At 51.8% G+C, this 26800-nt stretch overlaps 2 protein-coding genes across 22 annotated transcripts in view; one reads left to right on the top strand and one right to left on the bottom strand.

Moving 5' to 3' along the window:
• PPIP5K1 (diphosphoinositol pentakisphosphate kinase 1) overlaps positions 1-3571 on the top strand; it is a 47668-nt gene extending 44097 nt beyond the window's left edge. For 19 of the 21 annotated variants that reach the window (XM_047735742.1, XM_047735738.1, XM_047735735.1 and 16 more), the window contains one exon: positions 1575-3571. In XM_047735742.1, coding sequence (XP_047591698.1) covers positions 1575-2437 — 863 coding nt within the window. In that variant the 3' untranslated portion in view covers positions 2438-3571. The remainder of the gene's footprint in view (positions 1-1574) is intronic. The other 2 variants (XM_047735741.1, XM_047735729.1) reach the window with 1 other exon arrangement.
• Positions 3572-4510: 939 nt separating this feature from the next.
• Positions 4511-25057, bottom strand: MAP1A (microtubule associated protein 1A). Its single transcript, XM_047735724.1, is given in 8 exon segments — positions 4511-6097; positions 6297-6517; positions 6666-10451; positions 10454-14828; positions 15066-15206; positions 15472-15554; positions 23716-23817; positions 24777-25057. Coding segments are annotated over 8 exon segments (9102 nt in total). The 5' UTR covers positions 25015-25057; the 3' UTR covers positions 4511-5941.
• Between the last annotated feature and the right edge of the window lie 1743 nt (positions 25058-26800).

Raw genomic sequence — 26800 nt, 5'->3', positions numbered from 1 at the left:
CACGTGGCGCTCCATCCCAGGACCTGAGATCATGACCTGAGCCAGAGGCAGATACTTAACCGACTGAGCCACCCAGGTGCCCTTCCCGCTTCTGCTTCTGTCTGACCTCTTTGATTTGCTTGAATCAAACCACTAAGTGAATATTAAGGCTACTTCTATCCTTGGGTAACTCTTTTTCTTCTTGTTTTTAATCTACTATCACATCTTTGACTCAGTATGAGGTATGTAGCCTCATTGGTAAATATTTTCTTGAGGGTTTGTCTGCCGTAAATAGGCCCTGTTGGCCCAAACCATGTTCCTCTTTCTTCTGCTCGAAGCATGCCACCTGTGGCCCTTTATAGAAAAGAGAAAACTGGCATACCCTAAACTCAATGACTGATTCAGCTGTTGCGGCTCAGGCTTGCCAGCTTTCCCAGGTTCTCTTTGATGACAAGATATTCAGGTGCCCCCTATATCCAAAATCGATCATTATTTATATTAGAATACTTTGAATATAAAATTAGAATACCATTAATAAATACATTTACAAAATGGAAAGTAGATTAGTCCCCTGCTAGAGGTCAATGAAGTAGTAGAGATTGGGGTAGGAATTGTCCCCCAGTGTAATTGAACCCTTCATTTTATTACCCATCAATATGGGATAATTAATTTTTGTGTTGTATATATCTGTAACATCCACAAGCCTCTAACATTGTGTGTCCCAAGACTTAGAAGGTCTTGACCTTGGATCCATGGATGGATTTCAGGGTAAAGTCTTTGAACCCCAGGAATTATTTGTGAAGGTTAATATGAATATCCATATGTATATTTTTCTGGGAAGATTGCCCATGACTGTCATTAGAGTTTCAAAGGGTTCAGTGACCCCCCCGCCCCCAGGAAGATTAATTAAGAACCTTTGCTGTTTAGAGATTCCATGGAAGTCTTCAATCTTCAGGTAATTTTCCTTCCTGCTGTTTTTATTCACAAGATTTTTCTACATTCTCCTGCTTAACTGCCTCTTGGGCTATAAACAATGATTACCTTTGCCCCAGAAATACATTGATTGCTTTAAAAAAAATGATTCTTTACAAAAGATGTACCTCGGATTTAATTGGGAGTATTTCAACAAAATTTAATTGGGAGTATTTCAACAAAAAACAAAAGGCCATTAGACCTCATTCCCTCTCCACCCCACATGTTTACCCTAAACCTACAGAATTAGAATCTCTAAAGATGGAAACTTGAAATTCATATTTTTAAAAATTATCTCATTATGAACCACTGGGATACAGCTTGGTATGCTTCCAAAGTAGGAAGTAGACCATGTGAATTCAGAGTTGCGTTGGGAGTATATTTGTGAAAGAACTGGATGAAGTGGGCCTCATCACTCTCTCCTGAAGTCTTAGATGTACCTTTGTGCTCCTGTGTACTCATGTAGCGTACATTAGGTCAGAGTAACAGTTCCTGAGCTGGGCTAATTGAGCAATCTCTGCATAGCTTGGGAAGAATTCAGACTCTAGCATTTGAACAGCATACACAGAATAGAGCCTACTCTTCCAAGTTGCCTGACTTGGTCTCCTGACTTTGTTTTACAGATAGCAGTGGCCCTTCCAGCACTGTGTCCAGTGCTGGTCCTTCCTCCCCCACTGCAGTGGATGGTAACTGCCCTTTTGGCTTTAGTGATCAACCTTCTGTAAGTTCACACATGATTGAAGAACATCAAAGCCTTGGGATGCTCCCTAGGAATGGAGAACAAGAGTTCCCCATTGAAGGAGTGCAAGAGCCTTTTGAATCAAGCCAGTCTTCACAGGAACCACCTGTGGAAACCAGCCAGCCATGCCAGGAGGTTGCTGAGGTGATCAGCCAGCCCTGCCAAGAGGTTCCTGACATCAGCCAGTCATGCCAGGATATCCCTGAAGAGGTCAGCCAGCCATGCCAGGAGGTTCCTGACATCAGCCAGCCATGCCAGGAGAGCCATGACAATGTTGACCAGATATGTCAGACGGTTCCTCAGATCCACCAGCCGTGCCAGAAGGCGAGCCACCTGTGCCAGAAAATCTCTGATGAAGCTTGCCAGCTTTGCCTGGAGAACCCTGAGGTCAGCCATCCATCCCAAGAGGTCCCTGTGGAAGTTGGCAGGCTGGCCCATGGGTTCCCTCGAGGGGTTGGTGACCTAGTTCAGGAAATCCGTATGGAAGTTGGCAAGCCAACCCAAGAGACCCCTGAGGAGCTCAGCCAGCCATGCCAAGAGTTCTTTGCAGAGGTAAGCAGGCTGACCCAAGAGGCTTCTGCAATCAATCTGTTGTCTCAGGACATTCTTGAGGCTGATAAGCCATCCCAAGAGTTCCCTGGAGAGGATGATCTGCAGGTCCAGGAAGTCCCTGAGGTTAATCAGGAGTCCTGGGTGGCCTCTGAGGTAATTGACCAGCTGCCTGGAGAGGGTATTCCCCAAGCCTAGTATCCATCTAGTGATCCAAACCCTCAGAGCCAGTCTTTAGCCCATGACCAGTGCTCACCCCTCCCACCAGCAACATGTGATTAATCATGTTCTCATTAGTGGTATCACACTATACCAGCTATTTGAGCTAGCAACTTCTTCTGTTGGCTAACTCACCTGCCAGTGTAACACCTTGGATCTCACCAGAGGTGTCTGAGGAAGCAGCCCTCTTGGCATAAAGCCAAGAACTGTGCCAGAGCTGGGCTTGAGAAGGAGCCGGTTTGATGCTCAAAGCAGCCATTGACTCCTCACTTGACCATTAGACTGGAATAAGATTTCCGTCAAGGGGTGGGCTGATCTATCATTACCCAACCTCCTCTGAGCATCCCAGGAAATTCCGGATTGTTAAAGGAAATGCCATTTAACTGCTGAAGACACCATCCAGGGACAGCAAGTGCAAAAGAGGGCTTCAAGGTCTCCACTTTTCTGGGGAAATATTCACAATTTCACAAGGTACCCTTAGACCATATGTGCATTCAGGAGGACTCTTGTGTTTGCTAGCACTCCTCAGGTGGGCCCAGCATGTCTGTCTGAAATGTCTGGGAAAAAAGAGAGTCCCCTTCCCAACAAACATCCACTGTGGCCACTAATCTTTAGATTGGGCTTATGGGTGTTTTGTTTATCATCCCAAATTCCCCCTCTGCCTCAGACCTGTCCCAATAGCTCCAGGGAGAAATAGGTATTAGATTGCTGTGAAAATTTAAGAATAACTACTTAAAATGCTCTGGGGGTTCTTGGCCAATCTGTGAAGCTGGGCCTCCTTTTGTTGTGGGGCTTTTTGGCTTAAAAGATGATGTAGTAGAGAAAATCAGGTTCTATTTTAAGCAATCTGCAGAGATCAATATTGTACAGACATGAGCAAAGATTATATATATTTCTGTAGTGGTGCCAGGGACAGACTGGCCAAAGACCAAACACTCCAGGGTCCCCAAGAAGTATTTCCTTTTGTCATTGTGTGTTTAGGGTCAGGTGTGATTATGAAGCTTTTCCCAAAGATATAGGGATGGGAATGGGTGTGGGTAGGAGGAGTAATGCAGTCACTGGAGTGGGGTGGCTGGAACATTATGAGTGCTCAATAAATATGAAATAATAAGAGTGGTGATGGTGGTGATGATGTCCTTTTGAGTTCAAGAATATAAATCCATCCTGTGACTGAATTAATCGGAACTACTCAAAAGCTGTTGTAGTTGAGTGGAAAGGGACCATAAGATAAAGAGATCAGGCATCCTAGAAGGTCCAGAGGTCTCTGTGGCAGTCAGCCCACCATCCCAAAATGTCATCTGAGTGGTGGTGTCAGGGAGAGAATTTCTATCTCTGTGAAGCACCACTGAGTACTTGCTTTCTCACCAGACCCTTGGAATCACCCTCTTAGTTTTTCACTCTGATGCTTTGGAGTGTCTGGAGGAGTTGATATAAAGGGGTTATGGTCTTTCCTTGCCTCCTTGACATATTTATATTGGGAAAGCCCAGAAGGACTGCAATATCCCCTTTCCCATATATTTACGTTCTCAACCTGGCCTCTCCTGACATACCCAGGACTATAAAGGATTTCCCTGCAGGGCAAAATCCAGCCTTTACTCAGTACAAGTCCTAACTGCACAGGTAAGTGCTCTTTACAACCTCATTAGACTCTGGATCTCTTAGGGCTTCTCAACTGTTTGCCTGTTTGGTGTTCCCTTATCCAGGTATTTAATGGTGGTTATTCATTCCTTGGCTCTTGACCCCAAAGTAGGTAGATCCCCTTCCTAGAACCCCTGCCCCTCTTCCCTCCCCGAAACCAAATGTATCTCCCCATCCTAGGCCCCTCTTACTCATACTCTGGTGTTCTCATTTTCAGAAATTAGCTGGCTCCCCATGTCTTTTTCTCCCTTTATCTACCCTATGTTCTCTGGCCTCCCTGGGTCCTGGAACTGCTTTCAGTTATCAAAGACATTGAGATAAATGACAGTGGTGGGAGAAGCAGAGAGGTAGAAGCCAAGGGCCAGCAACTAAGCAATGTATACAGTCAGAAAAAGCCTAAGCAGCACTACAGCATCTGTAATGAACTTGATTTTATTGTTAGAATTGGAGGCGGCTCCATTACAGCAGCTGGGAACTATAGCAGGGAAGTGTGGGGAGGAGCAGAGCACAGCAGCACAGGGAGGGTGGGAGCTAGGAAGAACACAGGCCGGCTCATTTTGGTTTCCACACAGTCATTTGGCAGAGAGAGCCCTGGCGAGCGTCTGGATTTCTCAGTCCGGCAGTAGTCTGGCAGGGCTGCTCATTGGCTTGCTTGGGGAGAGGTCCTCTCCTGGGGTGGGTTGTTGTTGTTTTTTTTTTTTTTTTTTTCCAGCCAGTTTTCATCTTACTCAGTAGGAGTTCAGCTTTAGCTCAGCTTCGTCTCCTTCTTCCCTTCCTCCCTCTCATCTTCCCCAAGTTCTCTGGCATGGCCTCAACCTCCCAGATCCTCTGTTCAAGAGTTTGGGGCTGGAAAGGCAACCAGTGTTCCCATTTCAGCTGCAGGATGGCATAGTGGAATGTTGGGGGAGTCACACATTGCTGGGGTGTCAAATGTTGGGATGTCAGGCAGTGGCTTATTTTTAACCCATTACACACCAGGCCACAGCAGATGACCACATGCAGAGAAGCCAAGCAGGGGATGAAAAGGGATGAGGATAACTGGAATGGGTGGGTGAAAACTTCAAAAGGTCAGGGAGCTTGGAAGAATTCAGGGATTGGGGCTGGGCTCTCCTTGCCCCTTTGTGCTGCCCAATAGGCCTGGTCTGAGCACAGCTCTGAGATGTGAATGGTATGAAGCAGGGACTGGGAGGATAAGCAACTTTCTTCTCTCACCAGTCTATTGGTCAAAAGAGCTTCAAGTTTTGGACTGAGACATTCAGATATGGAGGGAAGCAGTGGGACAGTGTAGCAGCGGTGGACCCCTGGACCCCTGTTGGAACCCAGACCCTGGTGGGTAAGGGAATGGGAGATGGAGGAAAGAGCGCAGCTCTGGGCACCTCACTGACAGAATCCTGCCCCCCAGGTCACATAAATTACTACTGGAGATCCTTCCTTAGGATGCTAAATAAATAGAGATAAAGAGGTCCCCGGGTCTGGGGATATGATCTCGCTCCATGAGGGAGGAGGTTGCTGAGACTCACCCTTCCTCCCCCCGCAATACAAACTCTTGGTAGTGTTAAGAGAAGGGGTGCTCCAGGGTTCTCAGGCATCAGATGATCTCCTATCCTAATTTTTACCCTCCTTCTACCCTCTCCCTGTTGCCTTTGGTTTTGAATTTCCTTCCGGGTATGGATGAGGGGGAGGGACAACCCTTCCATTTAGCCCAGCCCAAGTTTCCACAATAAGACATCCTGCCGCGTCTCTCCCACCCAAGCTCCCACGTCCCTCAACCCCAAAGGACTCAGCAATAGCCATTCTCTAAGGGAGCTGGGGGAGCAGATCCTTGGGGAAGGGAGAGTAGTTCTCTCAGAACTCAATCTTGCAGGCTGGGAAGGACTCATCCTGCATGACCACGGTGCTGCTGCTAGCCAGGACCAGGACGTTCAATTGTTGCTGCTGCTCATGAGTCTGCTGGTACCACTCACGAGTCACCTCTGTGTCATGAGTAGGGATCAGAGTCACCTAGGAGGGAGACAAGAAGTGCCTGATGTGACAATGTGAAGAGAAGTGAGGAGGATGGGTCATCATGCCTGATGGTCTAGGAAGTAGTCGCACTGCCCACAGAAAGGGCTCAGTCCTTTTATGAATAGAGACTGTGTTCCACTATTGCCTCTGAGTAAGCTTCGACCAGACCTCCTCTTCAGCATCCCTTGCCACTCACCTGAAGATTCTCCCCCCACTGGGCCTTGCCCTCCAGCAACGCATCCAGCACAGCCCGGCTTGGCTCTCCATTGACAGGGTCATTCCCACTGACCACATAGTAGGATGCACGCACTCGACGGAAGAAGTCAAGGTCAGCAGTCTTGCCACTACAATGATTTGGGATATAGGCGAGATCCACGTACACAGGAGGGCCAGAGCCTCCTTTGGAACCCAAGGCCGCTGTAGAGATAAGCCAGGACTCATTGGAGAGGTAAAGTAGAAAACTTTTAGCAATCTTCTTCCTCCCAGTCCCTCTACTCCTGGAGTCTTTGACCAGCCACACCCAACCCCAACCCACCAACTCTCCCACCTTTCATGTTATACTTACATGATCCTGTTTTGAGTCCATTGACTAGGCCTTTGGACATGGGGCTGTGTCCATCCTTTTCCTCTGCTGGGGTGACCTGGCTTGGAGTGCTGCGTGGTCGGGGTGGGACCCGGGATGCTCGATCTGCAGTCCCTTTACCAGGGGTGGGTGAGCGTTTTCCCCGAAGATCCAGACGCCGGGCAGGAGATGCTGGCTTGGCCCTGCCTGGGGCCCTGCGCCCTACTCTCCCCTGTGCCTTCTCCTTCTCCCGTAGCTTTTCTACCCTCCCAGATTCTGAGCTGAGCCCCTCGGGGTCAGCCATGCACACATCAGGGCGAGGAGGGGATGGACGGGGGTCTGGTTGAGGGATAGGGGGTGGGTCATGGCCAGGCCTGGGATGGTGAGTTCCACTGACCCCCCCAGCTTTGTCCACAGGCAGGAAGTCCCCATCTTCATCTGAGTCGAGGGCTGCCTCAGCTGTGATGGATGGACACTCCTCAGTTTCTGGTGGAACATCAGAATCTGATTGTGAGGAGCCTGAGTCACTGGCTGATGTTGGGGGTGTCTCATCAGCCACAGGGCATGGGCCCCCTGTGGCCCCTGGGCCCCCCGCCCGATGCCGTCCCCCTCTCCCTATTAGCCGAGCTTCTTCACTTGAGAGGTCACCTTCATCTGTGGATTGGGGCAGAGACGGGTTCAGAAAGGATGGGGAGAGTTCCCCACAGTGTGGCCGAGGCTCAGCAGCACATCCCTGGGGCCCAGCCTCAACCTCAGGGGAGACACTCCTGGGTTCACCTCCAGAAGCCCCTCCAGGGCACAGTGGCTGCTCAGGGGAGGGCAGCGTCTCAGGCCGGGAACTCCTCTCTGCTCCCTCAGGCCAGTCCCCACGTTCCCAGGCAGGGCAGGACTCAGCTGCTTCTTTCTCAGCCTTGGCCAGGGCAGGGCCTGGGGGGTTGGGGCTGGTTTCAGTTGGGCCGTTGGCGGCACAATCCCCAGAGGGACTTTCGGAGGGGCTTGGCTTCTTGGTGGGGGTCCCTGTGCACTCCAGGCGGCAGGGCAGAGTGCTATCATCCGTGTCTCCAGGCAAGCTTGGAGCTGGAGCTGGGGCCAAGTCCAGTGAAGGTGGGGGTGCTGGGCTCAGAGGAGTGAGATCCCAGATGCTGTGGGCAGCTGGTTCCATTCCTGGGACCAGCTCTCCAGACCCCTGTTCCGCAGCCTCCAGGCCAGGAGGGAAGCGCTCAGCCACACTCGAAATCACAGGTGTGGTGGCCTCTGAGGAGGAGCCTTCAGACAGGGCTGGTGAAGCAGGTCGTGGCAGACTGGAAAGGAGAGGCGCCTCGGGAGAGCTGGGTGATGGAAGCTGGGGCAGCGAGGAGTCCAGGCTGGGGGCCTTGGTCACTTCTAGATATTCATCATGCCGGGCTCTGGTGGGGGGCCCCGGAGCCAGAGCCAGAGCTCGGTCCCCGGAGAAGGCGAGGGAGCCACAGGGTGCCGAGCGTGGTTCAGCAGGAGAGGGCAGCTGTTGGGGAGCTGGCTGCAATGAGGAGAAGCCAAAGGCTGAAGCAGGGAAGTCCAGGCTGGGTCGGGCAGGACCCAGGTGTGAGTCTGAGGGAGGGCTGGAATGTACCTCACTTTCAGGCCACAATGTGGGGGGCCCTGCAGAGACGGGGTGAGGGGGACTTGGGGACTGGGCCTCTTTCTCTGGCTGTTCCCGAGCCCCCTTCTCCAGCTCCGAGTCACTAGTGCTATCTTCCCAGTGACCCTGGCCTGATTCCTTGGGGGATGGGGTTCTCCTGTCTGGGCTACAGCTCAGGATATTACCATTAAGAGCGGGGCTTGGGCCTTTGCTCAGTGGGATAGGAACACGGGGGGGCACTGCAGGTGGGGTAAGGCTGGGCTCCACACTCAGTCCTGGCTCAGGCTCCTGTCTGGGGGGTAAAGTGGGTCCCGCCAGGGCTGCATAGCTAAAGGTTGGAGTGTCAGATTGGAGACTCTTGGGTGAGACAGGAGATGAAAGCTCCTTCTCTGCAGATGGGTTTCGGCCAGCAGCCTCCTCCTTGGCTGAGATGTGTGGCAGCCAATCCCCAGCTGCCCCAAGCGGAGGCTCTCTGGTGGGGCATGCAGGGCCAAGCCCAGTGAGCATCATCTGCTCATAGATGTCTGCATACTGAAAACTTCTCTCATCAGGATAAGGTGTGGGCTCTCTCTCCTCCAGCTCCATCTGCTCAGGCTCCTTGGTGGCATGGCTCTCGCTGGCCTCTGGGACCTTTGAGCTTTGAGGGCTGCTGCCAGGAGCACCAGTTCCACCTTCTTCTTCCCTTTCCCCTTCAGCCTTGCGGTAGTCCTTCCCCAAGGGGGAGTATGGCCCACCTTCCAACTCCGCTGCTGCCTCTTGCACTGCCGTCACCACACTGTCATACTCAGCTGTGCCCCAGGAGAAGGGCGCAGGAGTGTGTGGCTCTGGGGCACGTGTCGGGGGAGCTGGAGCTGGGGAGAGGGGTGCAGGGGGCAGGGGTCTGTCCTTGGGCACCCATGGTGGGATGTCAGCCAGCCACGAGGGGGTGGTGGGTTCGTTCCTCACAGGAGGCATGGGCTCAGGCTCTGGGATAGGGCTTTCCTGTCCTGGGGCAGGAGGAACCCTCTGTCCAACCATCTCAGGTGGGGAGGCTGGAGGAGAAATGATCTCAAAAGGAGAACGGGTCAGCTTGTCCTCTTCCTCTGGTGGCAGCCCAACTGGTGACTCAGCAAGCCAGCGCTCCACCTCTAGCCCCTTCTGTGGCGAGGGCTCCTGGAAACCCTTGAAGTCTGAGGCCCAGGGGCTCTGGGGCGCATGCTCCCGTGGGGGCACTTCTTGTTCATCATCTGGCCCTTCATCGAGGAAAGTGCTCTCCCGCTCTTCTGTGTACCGCGGCCGGGCCCCCTGGCCATCCAGCTCATGAGGAAACCATACCTTGCGCTCACAGCTCAGCTCCCTCCAGTATGTGTCCTGTTCCAGGCCCACATCCTCTCTGCCCCTCCAGTACCTGCCCTCCTGCTCAGGAGAGGTGTCCTCCCATGTCCGGGCAGCCTCTTTCTGTTCTCCAACTGGCTCCACTCTGGAAGGGGATGTTTCTTGCCACTCCTGGACCACATCCCGCTCCTTCCCATACTTTTCTCCCTGATCCCGGGCCCTGTCCTCCTGCACTGGGCTCTCTTCCAGACCCAGAGCTCTGGTATTTTCTAGCAGAGCTTCTTCCTTCTTCTGTACGGTCTCAACTTTTTCTCGAGATTTTTCCTCTAGGATCTTCTCCTTTTGTTTCATGGTTTTATCCTCCTGCACTGGGCTCTCCTGCTCCTGATTTTTGTCCTTGTCTTCCAGAGCCTTGTCTTTCTCTTCAGCAGCCTTATTGTTTTGTTCCAGAGCTTCAGCCTTCTGTCCCAAGGCCCAGTATTTTTGTTCTAACGTCTCATCCTTCTTTTCACAGGCCTCGTCCTCCTGTTCTAGAGTCTTGTCTTTTTGTTCCAAGTCAATGTCTTTTTGTTCTAAGGTCTTATCCTTCCGTCCATGAGCCTTGTCCTTCTGTTCAGGGGCTTCGTCTGTCTGTCCTAAGGCTTTGCCCTTCAGTTCAGGGACCTTGTCCTCTGGAGCCTTGTCTTTATGTTCAATGTCTTTGACTTTTTGTTCTAAGGTTTCATCTTTTTCTTCTAGGATCTTGTCCTCCTGTTCTAGAATTTTGTCTTTTTGTTCTATGTCTTTGTCTTTTGTTTCCAGGGCCTTGTCCTGGTGTCCCAGGACTGTGACCTTTTGTTCTAAGTCTCTGCCTTTTGTTCTAGACACTTATCTTGCGGTTCTACAGCCTTGTTCTTTTCTTCCAGAGCCTTATCTTTCTGACCCATGGCTGTATCCTTTTGCTCCACAATATCCCTCTGTTCCAGAGTTTTGTCCTGCTGTAGGACTTCATATTTTGGTTCAGGCCCCTCATCCCTCTGCTCTGGGGTTCTGTCTTTCAACTCTGAAACTTTACCTTCCCATTCCATGGCAATGCCCTCCATGGCAGGGCTAGGCAAAGACTCAGGACTCTTGGTGAGGGAGCTATCAGGTGTCAGAATGTGTTCACTAGGGCTGGTGATTACACCAGGTGAATGCTTCCCATCTCCCAACAATGTAGAATGAAAGAAGGGGCTGGCAGGTAATTTCCTATCAGGGCTCTCATCTGTGGTGTCTGCCAGAGCAGGGTATGCAGTGGTCCCATCTGGGAAAGGCGACACTGCGGCTGCATGGGGTTCTGGAATAGATGCAGGCACTAGATGGTGAGAAGTGTCCTCAGCCTGCATTAGAGGCCCCTTTTCTTCCTTTCCAAGGCTTAGTTCCCCAAACTGGAGGGTGCCAAGGTTTTCTGGAGAGAGCTGCTTAGAAGAGATATCCAGAGAAGTCTCCTTGCTGGGACTCTCTTCTGAGAGAGAAAGTGACTGGGTTTCTTCTGGAGATACCTCTGGCCAAAGGTCTTTGTGTAGCTGCTGCTCTGTCAGGCCACAGGGAGACCTGGGGATGGCTTCTTGGTGAGCTGTATCTGGGGAGACCACACTGAGTATAGATACGGACTCTGCATCTTCAGGGGAGAGGCTTTGGTCAGGAAATTGGAGCACTTCATCTTTCTGAGTTTCACCAGGTTCTTGGAGTGATGTTCTCAAATCTCTGGGAAGGGCTTCTGTTCCCAGAATTGGGCCTGGGGGCTCTCTTGCCTCCACAGTCTCAAAGACTATTGCTTTGTCCTGTTCTGGCAACAGCTGGATAGTACAGCCTGTATATCCCCCAACAATGCTGACAGGTGCTTCCTGGGCAGGGGGATTCTTGGGAGAAGGCAACTTTCCCTCCTCCTCTAGTGCGACCTCTTCAGGCCCTGGCTTAACTATCTGCTCTATAGCGTCTTCCTTGCCCAGACCTGGTATACGCCTAGTTCCTCCCCAGGAGCCTGCTTCCTGGAAGTCTTGGGGCTCAGACTTTTCTTCCACTGGGGACTGATGAAAGGGTGTGTGGGTGGCACTGGGTGGGCCAGATGGTGGAGGAGAGGCCATCTTCACTGTGCTATCATCTGGGCTGAGGCAGCGCTCCTCCACCTCTCCAAGGATTGATTCCCCTGGATGTAGGGTATGCCCAGGGGCACCAAACATTGGAGCTCCAAATTGACTAGAAAGTTTCTCAGACTTCTCTGCATTTGTGGTCTCCTCCTCTTCCTCTTCCACAGCTTTCTCTCCAGGCAACCCTCTCCCTGCAATCTCTCCTTTCTTCTCTGACTCCCCAGTCACAGAGAAATCCTCACAGGGTGGTGATTTGAAGCCCTTGTCTTCTTCCAGTGAGGAGGTGGGTGAGATGGTTCCAGCCGATGGCACATAGTCCAAGCCCTGAGTGGCTTCAGTGCGGGATGAGGGGATGCTTGTGACCGTGTCAAGCAGCAGGGAGCTCTTGCCTGTCTCCTCTGTCTGGGGAGCTGTGAGCGAAGCCACAGACTGGTCTTCAGCCACGGATGTGGCAAAGGAAGAAAGCTTGTCACACTCAGTGATTGAGGTGGCCGAGGACACATGCTCCTCTTCAGCCAAAGGGGCGGCCACCATGTTGGGGGTGTAGGTGAGTTCAGTCTCTGGCGCTCCGTAGCCTTTGCTGGAGGCAGTAGGAACAGCACTGTCTGTAGGCTGGCTAGCTTCAAAGGGGCCAGGACCTTCAGCCCCAGGGAGGTCATACGTACTTATAGGAAATCTAGGTGGAGCTGGGCGCTCTTCTGGCTCGTCATGAATCTCCTCATCTGAGATGGTCTGCTCTGTCTCTGAGTAGCCAGGGATTGTTTCATCCTGGATGTAAGAGACATGCTCAGTGGCTCCTGCAGGTGTGGCCAGGCTGCTTAGGAAGGACGAGGTCTCCTTCTCAGGAGCTTTGCCCTGGAGTCCTACTTCCCGGCCCCCGAGGGCCTCCCTGTCCCTTGGAGTTACTTTCAAGGCTTCCTGCATATGTTTTTGGTAAAAACCCTCAGCCTTTGTCTCTTCCTCTTCCTCCTCATCTGAAGGGTGCAACTCCTCCATTTCTTCTAACTCGGCCTTCTCTATCACATCCTCCTTTACCTCAGGTTCACTTTCCTCTCTGGCTTCTGTTCTATCAGGGAGCCTCTCTGTTTCCTTCTGCTTCTTTTCCTCCCAGCTCTCTTTCTCTTCCTCTGTTTCAGCCCCAGAATCTGGGCCTCTATCCTTGCTTCCTTGTTCTTCAGGGACATCTGAGACAGCCTCTTTATCCTTCATCATAGGTTCTTCGTGTTCCAGCCCTGGGACAGAGGGTGGTATTCCCTGGCCATTTGTGCTCGGGGGTCCCTCCTCTGGAGTGTCTGGAGGGAATGGTATCTCTCCTAGTCCTGTGTCCCTTTGTTCAGCCAGCAACCCCCTCTCCTCACGCTTCAGCTCCTCAAAGTCCTGTGTGAGGTCCTCTGGTGAAGACAGAGCCATTTCCCTGTGCCCACTGACTACTGGGGGTGGGACAGCCCCCTTCTGGGCTGGGGGTGTCCGGGGCTCAGAAGACAGCTCCTTCTCTGCACGAGCAGCCCGACTCTTGTCCATTTTGACCCTGCCAGGGGCCTTGGCTTTGTAGAGGGTCTTACGAACCTCAGGGGTAAAGGGCTTAAGGTCTGGCTTGGAAATTTTCTTGACCTCAGGTTTGGTATCTTTCCTCTTCTCCTCCTTTTTGGCATCCTTCTTCTCCTCCTTCCTTCCTTCATCCTTCTTGAGCTCCTTTCTCTCCTTCTTGATCTCTTTTTTCTCTTTGTCTTTTTTTTCTTCCAGCTTTGATATCTTTTCTTTCAGGTGCTTCTTCCCCACCTTGTCTTTGATCAGCTTTCGCTTCTCTGCCTTCAGGGCCTCACTCGACTCTGTCTTCACTCTCTCAGGCTTGGTAGGCTTCTCTGGGGGCTTCTCAGATGACTCCTTTATTTTTTTCTCTGTCTTGGCTAACTCCTTGACCAGTTCTGAGCGAGCTTCCTTGGCTCCCTCTTCAGCCACCTCCTCCCGTTTGGCCAGCTTGCTTATCGCTGTTTTGGCAGTGGCCTTGAGGCTCTCCTTGCTGTCAGCCCGCTGTTTGATTTTGCTGGGTTTGAGGTTGGCAGGCACTGCACCAGAGGCTAAGTCCTTCTGTGTAGCCACAGGGTACCGCAGGAAGTCCAGGTGCCTTAGCTTTTCCAGGCCTTCCAAGATCTTGTTCTGGGGAGCATTCCCTGGAAAAAGCACACGTACAATCTTCTCAGTGGGGTTGGCTGGTAGCCAGACCACCAGAGCAGTGATAGAGGTCAGGTAGGGCACTGAGATCTCAGCCTCCTTCCCGTTAGCCAGCACAATGCCTGTCTTAGCTTTACTGTTGCCTGCCCACTTTTGCATGAGGAACTGCATCTCCTTGCTGTCCTTGACAGGGTTGAGGACATACATGTCCAGCCGGCCCACACCCATTTTGTGAAAGAGGGTCAGTGGCTCAATGGTGTTGCTGACCACACGGTAGAGAGGTTCAGCCTGGATGCCCAGGCGGTTTAGGTGTTGCAGAGTGAGGCAGGCCTCCTCAATACTGCGCTTGGCTTTCCGGGAGGCATCAGGCAGCCGCAGTTTATCTGGCACGTTGAAGAAGACAACTCCAAGCTCAGGGGAGATAAGATTCTTCACCCAGTCGCTGTAGCTGCTAGAGCCCTGGGACTGCTCCTCCTCCAGTTCTGCCACTTTGCGCTGCAGGAGTCCATTGATGCCTGGCAGGTTGTCTGCCCCGATGTGTGTGAGCAACACTGAGTCAATGCGGTCCAGGTGCCGCACCAGCTTCCAGAAGCAGGACTTGCGATCAGAACCACCATCCACCAAGATGTTGAAACCGTTGACGGCAAAGAGGGCAGAGTCCCCGCGGCCACCAGGGAAGATGTAGCAGCAAGGCTTGGAGAGCTTGAGGAAGCCCCCTGAGGTAGGGGGCTCTAGCAGGTCAAAGGGAGATGGCACATCCACAGTCTCAGAGACATACTCAGAGAACTCGGCCACACCATCCATGGTGGGCAGCGTGGGCTCAGGGTTTAGTCGGAGGTGCAGGGTCTCTTGGGAACTGGATAGTCCCAGGTGACTCCAATCACCCTCCCCTAAGCAGGAAACAGTGAGGAAGGCCTGGATCCCAGGGTCTCTATTGCTGAGCAACTGGGCAATCTAGAAGAATGGGAGACGAAAGGCTGATCAGGTCAGGTAGAGACCTGGGGTTGCCTTAACCCGACTTAGATTCAATCTGCCAGTCTCCACCACTTTGTGAGGGGATTTCCTCCTACCTTTCTGCCAGCGTTTCCTCTGGTCAAGCAACCTGAGATTTTCCCATGCTTGGATCCCTCCCCACAGCTCTAGTCCTACCCCATATTCTGTTCCTCCCAGATATGCAGATGTGGAGCTTACCTCTGGGTTGTGAAGGACCTGGGCAAAGTTTTGATAAGAGTAGGTACCGCTCTGAAGGATGAGGTCTCCCCCGGGCTCTAAACTTTGCCCACTCAAGATTAGTAGTTTGTGAGCTGATGGACTGCTAAGGAGATGGTGAACCTGGAAGGGAAAGACGGGAGTGGTCACAGATGGAGGAAACCCAGGGAAGGGCCCTGGTTATTCCTGCTTGCCCTCAGTACTGCTAGGACACATTCCCCACTTGTTGGCCCACAACATCTCTAGTGTGGGGCTGGGGATCATAAGGCAGCTTAGATGGTTCAAAGCCAAGTCCAGGCACTTTGGGCCTTCCAGCAGTAGTACTGGCAGAGGCGGGTTATAACATTTCCAGCGAGCCCTAGTGGCAAGGCTCAGGCCCCGATCTTACCTCAGAACTGATGCTGTCGGCACTGGGGTTTACCAGGATGATGGTCTCTAGGATCTCACTCTGGTGGGAGAGGGTCCTCTGGCCTGAGGGAGGAGAGATGCAGGATTTTGTATTGAAGAGAGTGGGTATAGGGGCGCCTGGGTGGCTCAGTGGGTTAAGCCGCTGCCTTCAGCTCGGGTCATGATCCCAGGTCCTGGGTTCGAGCCCCACATGGGGCTTTCTGCTCAGCAGGGAGCCTGCTTCCTCCTCTCTCTCTGCCTGCCTCTCTGCCTACTTGTGATTTCTCTCTGTCAAATAAATAAAATCTTAAAAAAAAAAAAAAAAGAGAGTGGGTATAGACTAAAAGGGAGAGGCATTGTGTGGGGCAAGAGAGAAAAGAATATAGTATCACAAAATGGGACTAAGGGGAAAGAGAAGCCCAGATAGCCTTAGATACTGCCACTCTGGATACTGCTGAGTAAGGTCTAGGAACTGGCTCCTCCAGCCCTTCCCTTTCAGGGCTTCCTCCTCCCCTCTCCCACACTGGCAGTCTTCTCACTCCCTTCATCTGCCACACCCTCTGCCTGCTCAGTCTGGTACCCACACCCCCTCAGCCTGGAACTCCTGCCTCAGGCTGCCCTATTGACAAGAAGCTTTTGTCCCTCTGGAGCACTAAGCTCCTGGTGCTGCCTGGGGATGGGGGGCTCAGCTGGAGGGAGAGCTCCCGGGATCATGATCCTTACTCAGCTCTCTCCTCACTAGCCTGCCTCTATCCTGGGCTTTCATGCCAGTAGAATCCCTGGAAATAAGGACATAGACACTTCTTTGCAGTGTCTACAGACTCCCCATCCTCCTTTCCATCCCCTATCCAAGGCCAGAATTCCCATTCCAAAGACTCAGTTTCTATCTCTCCAAACCTTTGGGGTTTTACAATTCAAAGAGGAGAAACAGGACTGTAATTTCTCATTCTGTTTTCTACTTCCTCAGAGGCCAAGCCTGCACTTAAAAACATACACACAATCATACTATTGCCACCACCATTCCCTCTCCCTCCTCACCTCCATATCCTCAGGTACAAGAGAGGCTTGGTTCACTGCCCCACAGCCCATCCCCTGTGAACAGTGTCAACTGTCATCCTTACCCCTCTCCCATGGGCCCTTTGCCATGGAGACAGAAAGCCACAAACTGGAGTTAGGGGCCCACCAACAAGAAACAACCAAGGATGGAGAGATTCAGAATGTTTCCCAGGCCATGGAGAAAAACAAGACAGCCTCAACTCCCCTATCTACTTTCCTTCTCCAGACTCACAGGAAACACCAAGCAGTACAGCAAAAAGGTGGCGGGTTCAAAGAGAGGAGGATGTGGCCATCCCTGCTCCGGGCCTTCCTAGCTGCTGCATGCAGACTTGAACACTCGGCCTGCGAGGGGGCTATCTGGGAGATAAGAGTGGAAGAGCTCATAACCTTCCCCTAGATTATGTGATCCAGCTCTCTCCTCTTTCTGGGGTTTGGATGAGAGAAGCCTGGGGCCAGGGCCTTTGTTAGGAGGACAAGCCCTAGTGCTAGGATCAGGCAGATCTGGCAGCTCGGGGCCAAACTTGCAGCTGCAGGGAAATGAGCTGTGGATGGGGTCAGAAGAACAAACCTCACGGATGGTGGGTGTGGGTGGGGCCCAAAAGGAGTTCAAGGGTTCTTTTCTATTAACTTGGCAACTGAAGGAAGCTTTGAGGTCAATTCAGAGGATGAGAAACACATTAGAGACAGGCTGGGGCAGGGCTTGGGCCAGTGAGGGATATCAAGGTTCAGGGAAGGGCCGGGCTAGCCGTGGTCTGGTCATAAGCACAGGCAGTTCTTGCACTCCCCACAACACAGATGCACAGGCCCACGCAGTCAAGCTAGGATGGTCTGAAGAAAAATATCTGTGGTACAGACTGATTTGCTTTCCTCTTCCTTCCCTTAGCAGCCCGTTCCTCATAGTCCCCTGTGTATGACCATTAGACTTCTCTGATCCCTGTTCCTGTCTTGGCAAAAGACCCTGTTCCTCACCCATGTGCTCTCCAATTCTGACTGGCAACGAAATGGTCTGTATCCTGTACCCCTCCTTTTGAGGCCTGGGAGAAAGCCTGATTTCTCCCTTCTGCTCCCCTAGCAATCCCACTGAAGGGAGTGGACTTGTTTTTCCTTTTTCTTTGGAAGGGACTTCTTGTGAGGCAGGGGCACTTGCCATGGCCAATGCTGGGATGGAGGCGGGCCGGGTGCTGAGGCTGAGCAGGGAGGAGGGCAGGTGTCTCCGCAGTGAGGCAGAAGGGGAGGGGGGGCCGCTTGGGCAGCTGCAGTGTGCCGCAGTGTGTGAGTGTATGCGAGTGTGCGCGCTGAGCTCAGACTCCAGCTCCGCCCCCACCCCCCACCCCAGCATGACAAGTCATTTTCTTGGCTGCCTCTGCATGGGAGGTTGGGGGGGACGCAGAGAGGGAGAAGAAACTGGCACCTCTGTTCGAGAGCCCCCATCTTGGGAAGAGAAGCAGAGATGAGGTGGGGGTGGGGCTGAGACTTGGAACCTGTGAGGTTGACAGGACTTGGGAATGCAGGGCAGCTGCTGGGGAGGGAGTGCTCCCGGTCACCGGAGGGAGCCAGAAGCGGGGGCTTAGAGTCTAGGTCTCAAGCTGGCCTTGGGGAATGGGAGCGGGGAGCTCAATGCGAATAGGTTGGTCTGCAAAGAGGCGAGTGCCACGTCTTAATGACCCTTTACTCCTTTCCCTCCCCCCCGCAGTGTCCCCCATCTTCCCTTACTTGGCAAAAGCTCGCTATTCCGCTCACCCCCAGCATAGAAGCAGCTGAACAATCCAGCAGCTGACACCAGAGACCCTCCCATTAGGCGCAGTCCCATAACATCCGCCTTTCCTTCAGATTCTTCTGCTTCTGCCCAAAGACATAGCCCCTAAACTCCTCCAGCACCGCAGGCTGCCAGACAGAGCGAGGGACTCCACCCTCTGCTGCTGACCCTCGGGTGATGTCTCCCGCCCCAGCCCAGCCTGAGATGGGACTGTCATAGTCCTGGGTCCAATGACCTCCACCTGGTCATGGGTCCAGGCCGACCCCACAGCCAGTAATGTTCATCTTCCCTCTCGGTTCCCCCACTTTGCCCGTCGTGCTGGGCTAATTCCAAACAACCAGATTAGGTATCAACTCCTTTCCCGTTACTCCCCCCCCCCCACCCCCACCCCATGCAAAGCCCTTTGGTTAGGTTCTTACCCTGGGGTGTGGGCAGGAGCCCCTCATGGAGGCTGCAGCTCCGGCCTCAGCCGGCAGCTTCAGGGAAGAGTCTGCCGCACTCGGGGTGGGAGTGGGGGGGGGGGTGCTTGATGGGGAGGGCGGCGCCTGGGCGGGGAAGAGGGGCTGGTCCATGACGAGGCACTGGAGACTTAACTCTTTCTTTGCCTTCATCTTGTCATGCTCTGGGGCTTCTCTTTGGCTCCGGGGGGCTAAGGAGTTGTCTAGCAGCTCAAAGAGCCCAGGGGGTTTCCAATGGCCCACAGGCCCTTCTCCCCCCATGCTGTTTAGTCAAGAAAGACCCTTTTAGCATCAGTCAACAGCCCTGTGCTAGGGCATACTGCAGGGATACAGGCTGTACGGGCTGCCTGGCCCTCCCCTTTCCTCAGGAACCATCTGCCGCCTCTCCCTTCAGACCCAGGGAATGACCTTCAATTCCTGAAGGAGCAGGAGACAAAGGGACTAGGGACCCGCAAGAATGAAGAGTGAGTGGACCACTTGAGATGAAGCCTGGGGAAGGGTTTGTGCTGAGCTCTGTGGGCTTCTGAGCCACAGCTGCAGAAACCCGGGGAGGGTAGAAATAAGTCTCATTTTAGATTGCAGGGTAGGTTGAAATTCCAGAGTGGACACTTGTCCCTAGCCCATCCGGGGCGGGGCACAGGGATCCTGGGAGCTGCTTGTAGTTCTATGTCAGTGCAACACCACACAGTAGCCACACTAGCACTGATACTTGGAATTCTTGGGTCATTGGATCTGAAGAGGCTGGGTGGTTTCTGCCACTCAGTGGCCATTCTGCCACTCACTGCCATTCAGTGAAAGAGTTAACAGGGATCAAAGAGAATCACCAGGGTCCCAGGCCCAAGCAAGATTTACTTACTATAGGCCAATTATTAAGTGCAGCATAAAGTACGTGTTTGGGTTAAAAACAAAGTCTTATGACTTTGTAGGGTCTTGTGTCCCTGTACTCTCCTTGTCTCTGTACTTTTTAATTTCTCTCTGATGTCTCTTTCTTATACTATCTTAATCCTTCCAATGTTGGTCCTGTTTCCCTTAGTCTCTACTCCTGTCTCAGGACTCAAAAGACTCAAAGGGAAGATCTTGAGAGCTCTAGCACAAGGTTCCAATCCAGTGATGCTCATGTTCGCACAGAGTCCTTCCTCACCCTCTTCGCATCCATCAACCATCCCCAGTCCTGGCCAACTCCTAATGCCTTCCACACATTGACATCCACCCACTCAAACCCCAGCACCAGCCCCACCCTTGCCCCAGACTGCCAAGAGCTGCTTTTGAAGGTCAGAGAAGCCAAAATAGTCTCTGCTCTCAGCATCCCCCATCCCCCCCTTAACTGTAGCCAGAAGAGAGGAGGAGCTGAGTCACCAGAACTTGGTGGGGGGTGGGGGGGGGGGGAGAAGGGAGAACAGAGGAGGAGGAATCCTTGCTCAGATCCGGAGATGCAAAGCAGCAACATGGCAACAGCCCCATTTGGATTGAGGAGGCCATCTGCAGAGATACACAACACAAACCAGGCTGAGTTCTGAGCATCACAAAAGGAAAACTCCTCCTTTCTTCAACTTCATATTTCTTATTTCTTCCCACCTCAAGCCTTCTATCTCCTACCTGCTTTCTAGGGCTCTCTGGAGTGTGCTAAAAAGGAAACTTAAGTAGACATTTGGCTTAAGAACAAAATAACATATCCCAGCCCAATGCAGAGCCCACCCTTATTCTCAGCTGCTGCCCCCAAGGGCCACACCCTGGGCATAGTTCCAACTCACACTAGAGTCTTCCTTCAGCCCTCACCCTCTGAGCAGCCACCCACCACAACTGACCCTCCACCTGCTGTTGTTCCTAGGGTCTCGGCATGAACTGGTGAGATGCCAAAGAGAGAAGCCTGAGCTCAGACTCAAAATGTGACCTACAAAGTCCTGGATTTGAGACCTGACTCTACCTTTTATTAACTGTGCTGTTAAACAGACACTTAACCTCTCCAAAAGCTTGCTCCTGAATGAGCATAGTGTTAATACCACTAATAATGCAGGGAAGAATGACACACAAGAGACAAAAAAGTGCTTCATTCCTAGAATCCTGAACCTGAAGCGCACAAATGCCCCTGGAAGTCTGTCTCTCTTTCATGGAGAATTTATGACCAGGGAAATCCTAAATCAGAATCTCAGACCAGACCAGCTCTAGAGTATACCCTTAGCTCCCAGGCAAACCCAGAATTGGAGATGTCTGCAGCAAGGGACTTAAAATACTACTCATGTTTACTGCTTTCCCTTTTCAGACAGCAGTGCAGTTGTAGGGGCTAATGAGCTACTATATTAATATAGAATGGCTTTCATGTTTGCAGAATAACAGAACTAACACCTTCAGAGCACATCCGTGGTCATGGAGAGTCACACAGAAGGCCTACAAACTGATCCTTCAGTATGTTTCTTAGAGTCTTAAACTATCAATCATGAATTATAAATTATGAAAGTCTCTTCATTTCCTGTAGGTGCACAACAGAAGTATCAGAGTGTTGTTTAAACTCAATTTTCCATGTCTTAATAGTTTCTGGGTTTGTTTTATAATGCTTGGAAGCTCCAGATTATCCGCAGAATTTAGAAAGGAAGGCTCCAAGTCACCACTGGAGACTTTCTGGCGCAAAATTCACCTTGTAAAGCCATTACCAGATTTGACCGCTAGAAGGAGCTGGGCCACTGACTCTCCATCAGTGGGTCCTTCCTTGTCTGTGTTCCAGACAGTGAGGAGTGGATAGTGGATAGGAATGATTGCACTTGCCCTGATACTGTAGGATACATGTTTGTCCCCTTTCTCGGCTTTTTGTCCCAGGGTTGAGGAGAGGTGAGAAGTATGGTGGCCTCGCCTGTGGGGGTGGGGGCAGAAAGGATTAAGTCATAACGGACTAACATATATCCTTAAGCCCATCCCAGCAGCCTGGTTCCCCTTGCCTCTCTCTTCTATCGGGAGGCTGAAGGGCGGGGCAGTGTCTGCAGCTGCTCTGAGCTGACTGTTGTTTGTGGGGACAGCTGAAAGAGGAGCCAGCAGGGGCTGTGGCTGTCTTGAGCCCTGTGGGTTTTTCCAGGAAATTCTCCACTGTTCTCCAGGGACATAGACAGGCCACCATGAAAATGTCCAAACCTAAAAAAAATTCAGTATGCTAAAGTGAGCCCTGATCTTGGGACTATTGCCCTATGCTCCTCGGGAACACTATGGTAAAACTCTTTGATTAAAAAAGGTCAAGTAGGGGGGCGCCTGGGTGGCTCGGTGGGTTAAGCCGCTGCCTTCGGCTCAGGTCATGATCTCAGGGTCCTGGGATGGAGTCCCACATCGTGCTCTCTGCTCAGCAGGAGGCCTGCTTCCCTCTCTCTCTCTCTCTCTCTCTGCCTTCCTCTCCGTCTACTTGTGATCTCTCTCTGTCAAATAAATAAATTTAAAAAATCTAAAAAAAAAAAAAAAAAGGTCAAGTAGGTGTTTATATAGTAGCGCTCATTTCTGAAAGGTGCCTGAGGGTAACTATGCACCTCTCTGTTAAGTTTCTTCCCAAGGATCTCCGAATGTTAATCTGAAGAATGGGTAAGCGTTTTGGTTTAAGTTCTGTTCATTCTTACACCATTCCAGAAAGCAGCCTACTCTTAAATTTCTGTTCGGAGGACAAAGTTAGAGAATTCAGTGTAAATTGTCAACATCAGCAGATAACCCCCAAACTTCAATACAGTCATTCATTTCAACTGCTGTCATCTACTTATCCAGCTTACACCAGAGATCCTAGAACTAATAAACAGCAAAACTGTCGATTTTCAATCATCAGTGCTAATGGAGGGAGCCATGACATGACTAATTCTAAGGAGAAGGCAGTCTCAAAACAGTGAGTAGCTAGCTTCACGGGAAGCCAGTCACATGAAGGAGATGCCAGCTTCATTTTTTTAAATGCTGCACATACTCCTAGGATAATGGAATGTTAGTCATATTAACCCTCTCATAGCCTCTCTCTAGGAGCATCTCTAGAGGAGTCAGTGATCAGGGAAATGACTAAAGATGGGGCAGTTAGCAGGAGGAGTATGAAGAGAAGGGGAGGTGACTATCCACTACACTGGCTAATTGAGAACTATCTGTATAAGATATGATTTCAGTCATTTGGTGGCAGTGACTGTTGAGTGGTTGGATTTTACATTCCATAAAGGCACTGGCACATGGACTGGTGTGTCAGCATTTACCGATATCATGACCAGATGCCCACCACTTTTATAATGGGATATAGGGCTTTCTGCAGTCACCCTACAGATACTGACATGGAATATTAACTCCTAAAATATTTTCTTAAATCCCTAACCCATTTTTCCCACCCAGCAGAATAGGAAACTGAATCCTGTGAACTTTGATCTCAGAGCCAAATCTGAGTGTGACCAGCTCTTGTGGCACCAAATCCAGGAGACCCTGCTTCCACCCTGGATTTGATGGTGCTCATCAGCCTTTGGTACCTGGATTCTGCTCTGCTCTGGAGATCTGTTGGCTGAACCAAAGAAGGAACCAGAAATCCTGAAACCATAGGCTGTGCAAACTGAGAGAAAGGCGCTAAACAAGGACCTGGGAAGGTGACTGGGGGACTCACAGTTCTCTATAAAGGGAAGCAAGAAGGCTAGGATATACAGAAAGGGGAACACAAAAAGAGTGGATTTTTGCATGGGAGATGATTGATCACTCGAGAGAAGTACCTCATTCCCTTAAGTGCATGTCAACAGCTTTCCTTAAACCACCCTCTTCTCAGGTAGACATTCTGTTCTCCAGGCTCCCTCCACCATTATACCATCTGTCTGCAAAGGGTACTGGGTATGCAAGGATAGCTTTGGAGGTTTGCAACTTTCCCCTCAAGAGTCCCTCCCTTCTGCCCAACCCAAACCTCTCACAAAGCCAGCTCTGCCAGAGAGACTGGAACTCTGCTCTTCTATAACCAACCCTCACCCAAAGAACTGAAACAAATGACACTAGTCCTAACCTTTGGCCTCTGAGGAGAAGTGAGCTAGGTGCCGGGTGATGAAGAGTCTCAATTGTTGGTTCAAGTCAAAGGATGATAAGTCAATGTTCCAGGAGAGAATCCCTGTGAGAGAGAGAGAGAGAGAGAAAAGAGGGCTCTAGATAAGGTCAGTGGAGGTGGACTTAGGGGAGTACTTCCAAAGCTCACAGAAGGGGCAAGGACAGCGAAAGGGTAAGGATTGCCATGATCAGCCTCAGTGACATCTTTAAGAAAGGTGGCTGGTACCTATGTCTATTTTCCATCTCGTGCATTTCTTGAGCTTTGCTTCAGCCAGAGAGAGAAGGGAAGAGTTTAGGCTAAACTTGGTCATTAATGAGTTTGTATATAGTCATTTTCTTGCAGAGTTGCCCAGCTGGGATAGAAGTGACAAGGGCCGGTTCCCAGATATTGAGGGCTGCCTTCCTGGTCTTTACAGTTAAATAATATTCTAGACTCTCCTTCTATGCCCTCTCCTTGCCTCCACCCCTCCCGGGCTTGCTTCCACCCGCAGGTGGCTCCGCAGCACTGCGCCATAGGCAGGCAACTGGAGAGGGAGGTGAGGACTGAGGAGCTTCTGGCCACGAAGGTCACTCTCAGGTTTACCGCTGGCCCTGAGAGATTTAAGATTTGTCTGCGACGTTCAGAAAGCACCTTGTTCCTGTTCAGGGACCCTAAAGAAGAAACTAAGGTAGGAACATGGACTCTGCAGGGGATGGTGAGGACCCTCAAGACATTTGGCCTGAGACACTGCTAGTGGGAGGGGTGTGACCAGGGTGGCCCCAGGGGAGCAAAGCTCCCTAGCCTCCGGGAGATTGCAGAACGCCATGGGATGTGCGGTAGGGATGAGGAAGCGAATGTTAGTAGCTAGAGACGATATGGACGCACGACATAAAAGAGGCAGGTGACCGGGACTGGTGATACAGATTAACAGGGAGCGCAGATCTCAGTCCGTGCAACCTAGGGATGGAGAATGCAGACGTACACAGATGGCGGGGAAGCACGGGATGGAGGATGCCCCAAGCAGGGCCAGGACAGCGGCTCACCTTGTTCAAGGTGGGCCCGCACGGCCCTCAGCTGACTCTCTGTACCGATATCACCGATCACGATGAGCAAAGAGTGTTTCCGCAGGTCCCAGCGTGCTGCCGCCACTGCGGCTCCGGCCTCGCACAGTGGCTCCGCGGGGTTCTGAGCCAGGAGAGAGCCCGGGCTTCGGAGCCCCAGCCCGGGACTTGTCTCCATGGCAACGCCGCTAGGCCGCCCAGGCCCAGCCTCGGTCTCCATGGAAACTCCGTTGGAGTGCTAGGCCGGCAGCGTCCGCTGCAGGGAGAGTGTGCGCGGTTCTTAAAGGCCGGCGGCAGGACCCGTTCATTGGCTGCTGCCTGTCAGTGGGTGGAGCCCTGGCGCCGCAGGGTCCCGGTAGGGGCAGCGGCGTTCTGGCCCTGCGGACACCCGCGGCGTCGGGGTGGTGGCTCCCCTTGTCATCCCCCTCTCGTTTTTTCCATACGGAGCTCCCACCCCGACTTGGGCAGGGGTGGGGCTCTGAGGGACCGGGTGGAGGGGCGAGTGGATTGCCTCGGCGCCGGAAGAAGCTTCTAGTTAGGATGTTTCCCGGATAAGTACTGTCTGGCAATTCCGCAGCCTCGCCAGAACTGAGGGGAGCCATATTGTCCCTCCTGTCTGTCTCCCAGTTTGTATCGTTGTCTCCATCTGTGCTGGTGTATTATCTTTGTCTGGTGCTTTTTTTTTTTTTTTTTTTTTTTTTTTTTTTTTCCCGGTCCTAGATTCTATCCTTAGTTTACTTGTCCTCATTGCCCCATGCCCGGGGAATGCCCTGGAAGGCTGCGCATTATTGGAGGGACAGAATGACCTTCCAGCCCTGAGTCCCTGGTGAGTTGTTATTACGAAGATAGTGGTTGGCTAGTCTCCATCTGTGCTGAGTGCAGGAGTCCAGTGCAATGAGCTCAGACTGCAGCAAGGGAGATTTGAGTAAAACGCAGGAAAGACCTTCCCGACTACGAGTAATGTGACACAGTGAGTCTGGTAACCTTGGGAGACAGTGGTGTTACTTCCCCCAGGGAATTCTCAAAACAGAAGGGGCAATGTTTGAACCGAAGAGGCTGGCCAGTCCAAAACCCAAGAACCGGGGATGGGAGAGGACTGAGGAGGCTGGCACTGTTTGATGACCGACTAGAACGTTCTTAGGAAAACGGTGTGTGTTTAGTCTTACCTCCCCTGTTCCTCAGTGTGTCCCCATCACTTACTCTGCACTCCAGCATCTTTTACCCAAGATTTGGAATCATTCTGTACATGTATGTATTAGAGAACCTGTCTTTCGTGCTTGGGCTCCAGCAGCACTTTTTGGGGGGGGGGGGGATTGGGGGATAGTACAGGGTAGAAAGGAGCACAGTTCCTGATTCTAATCCCCCTCCTCTCTGGAGGCCCTGAGGAGGACTAGACAGTGCCTGAATATTAAGTACCTCACTGCAGTCCTAGTCCTTATCATGGGGCATGTATGAGAGCAAAACAGCCAGTCTGCTCTGCAGTCTGTTTGGATATGCCCGTACTTGGAACTAATATTACATGTCAATTATATCTCAATTTGAAAAAATGGACATGGCCCTGAAAATCCTTTCCATAGCAGAGAAGGAGAAATAAGAGTACTAGCAAAATATCAGATGGTGGTGGTGCTTCACCTTATGTGACGCATGAAACAATGTTCTACATCTCTGCCCCACCATTTGCAGATCTGAATCTGGTAAAGCTTGGAGAAGAGATGTGCAGGCCTCATCTTCCGCAATCAAACAAGAGTGCCACGTGGAGGCAGAAAGCCAGAATTGGTTATAGGGAGAAGAAGGGGACGGTTTCCATGGCAACTGCGGAGATGAGGCTTTTAGCTAGCATATAGCCTCTGTAGAAGGGTCAGCAGCAGTTAACCACAGGCTCTGCTTCCATCCAGTCTGACAACGAGGTTAGACAATAGATCTGAAAGGTATAGGGAAGGACCACACACTGATCAGATGGATGGTAAGGGCACAGATTCAGGTCTATGATCTCAGGCCCTGCTAGA

This window comes from Lutra lutra, chromosome 7 (genome assembly GCF_902655055.1).
Source record: "Lutra lutra chromosome 7, mLutLut1.2, whole genome shotgun sequence".
Lineage (NCBI taxonomy): Eukaryota > Metazoa > Chordata > Mammalia > Carnivora > Mustelidae > Lutra > Lutra lutra.
Note: the sequence above shows the minus strand (reverse complement) of the source record. Positions and strands in the feature narration are given on the sequence as shown.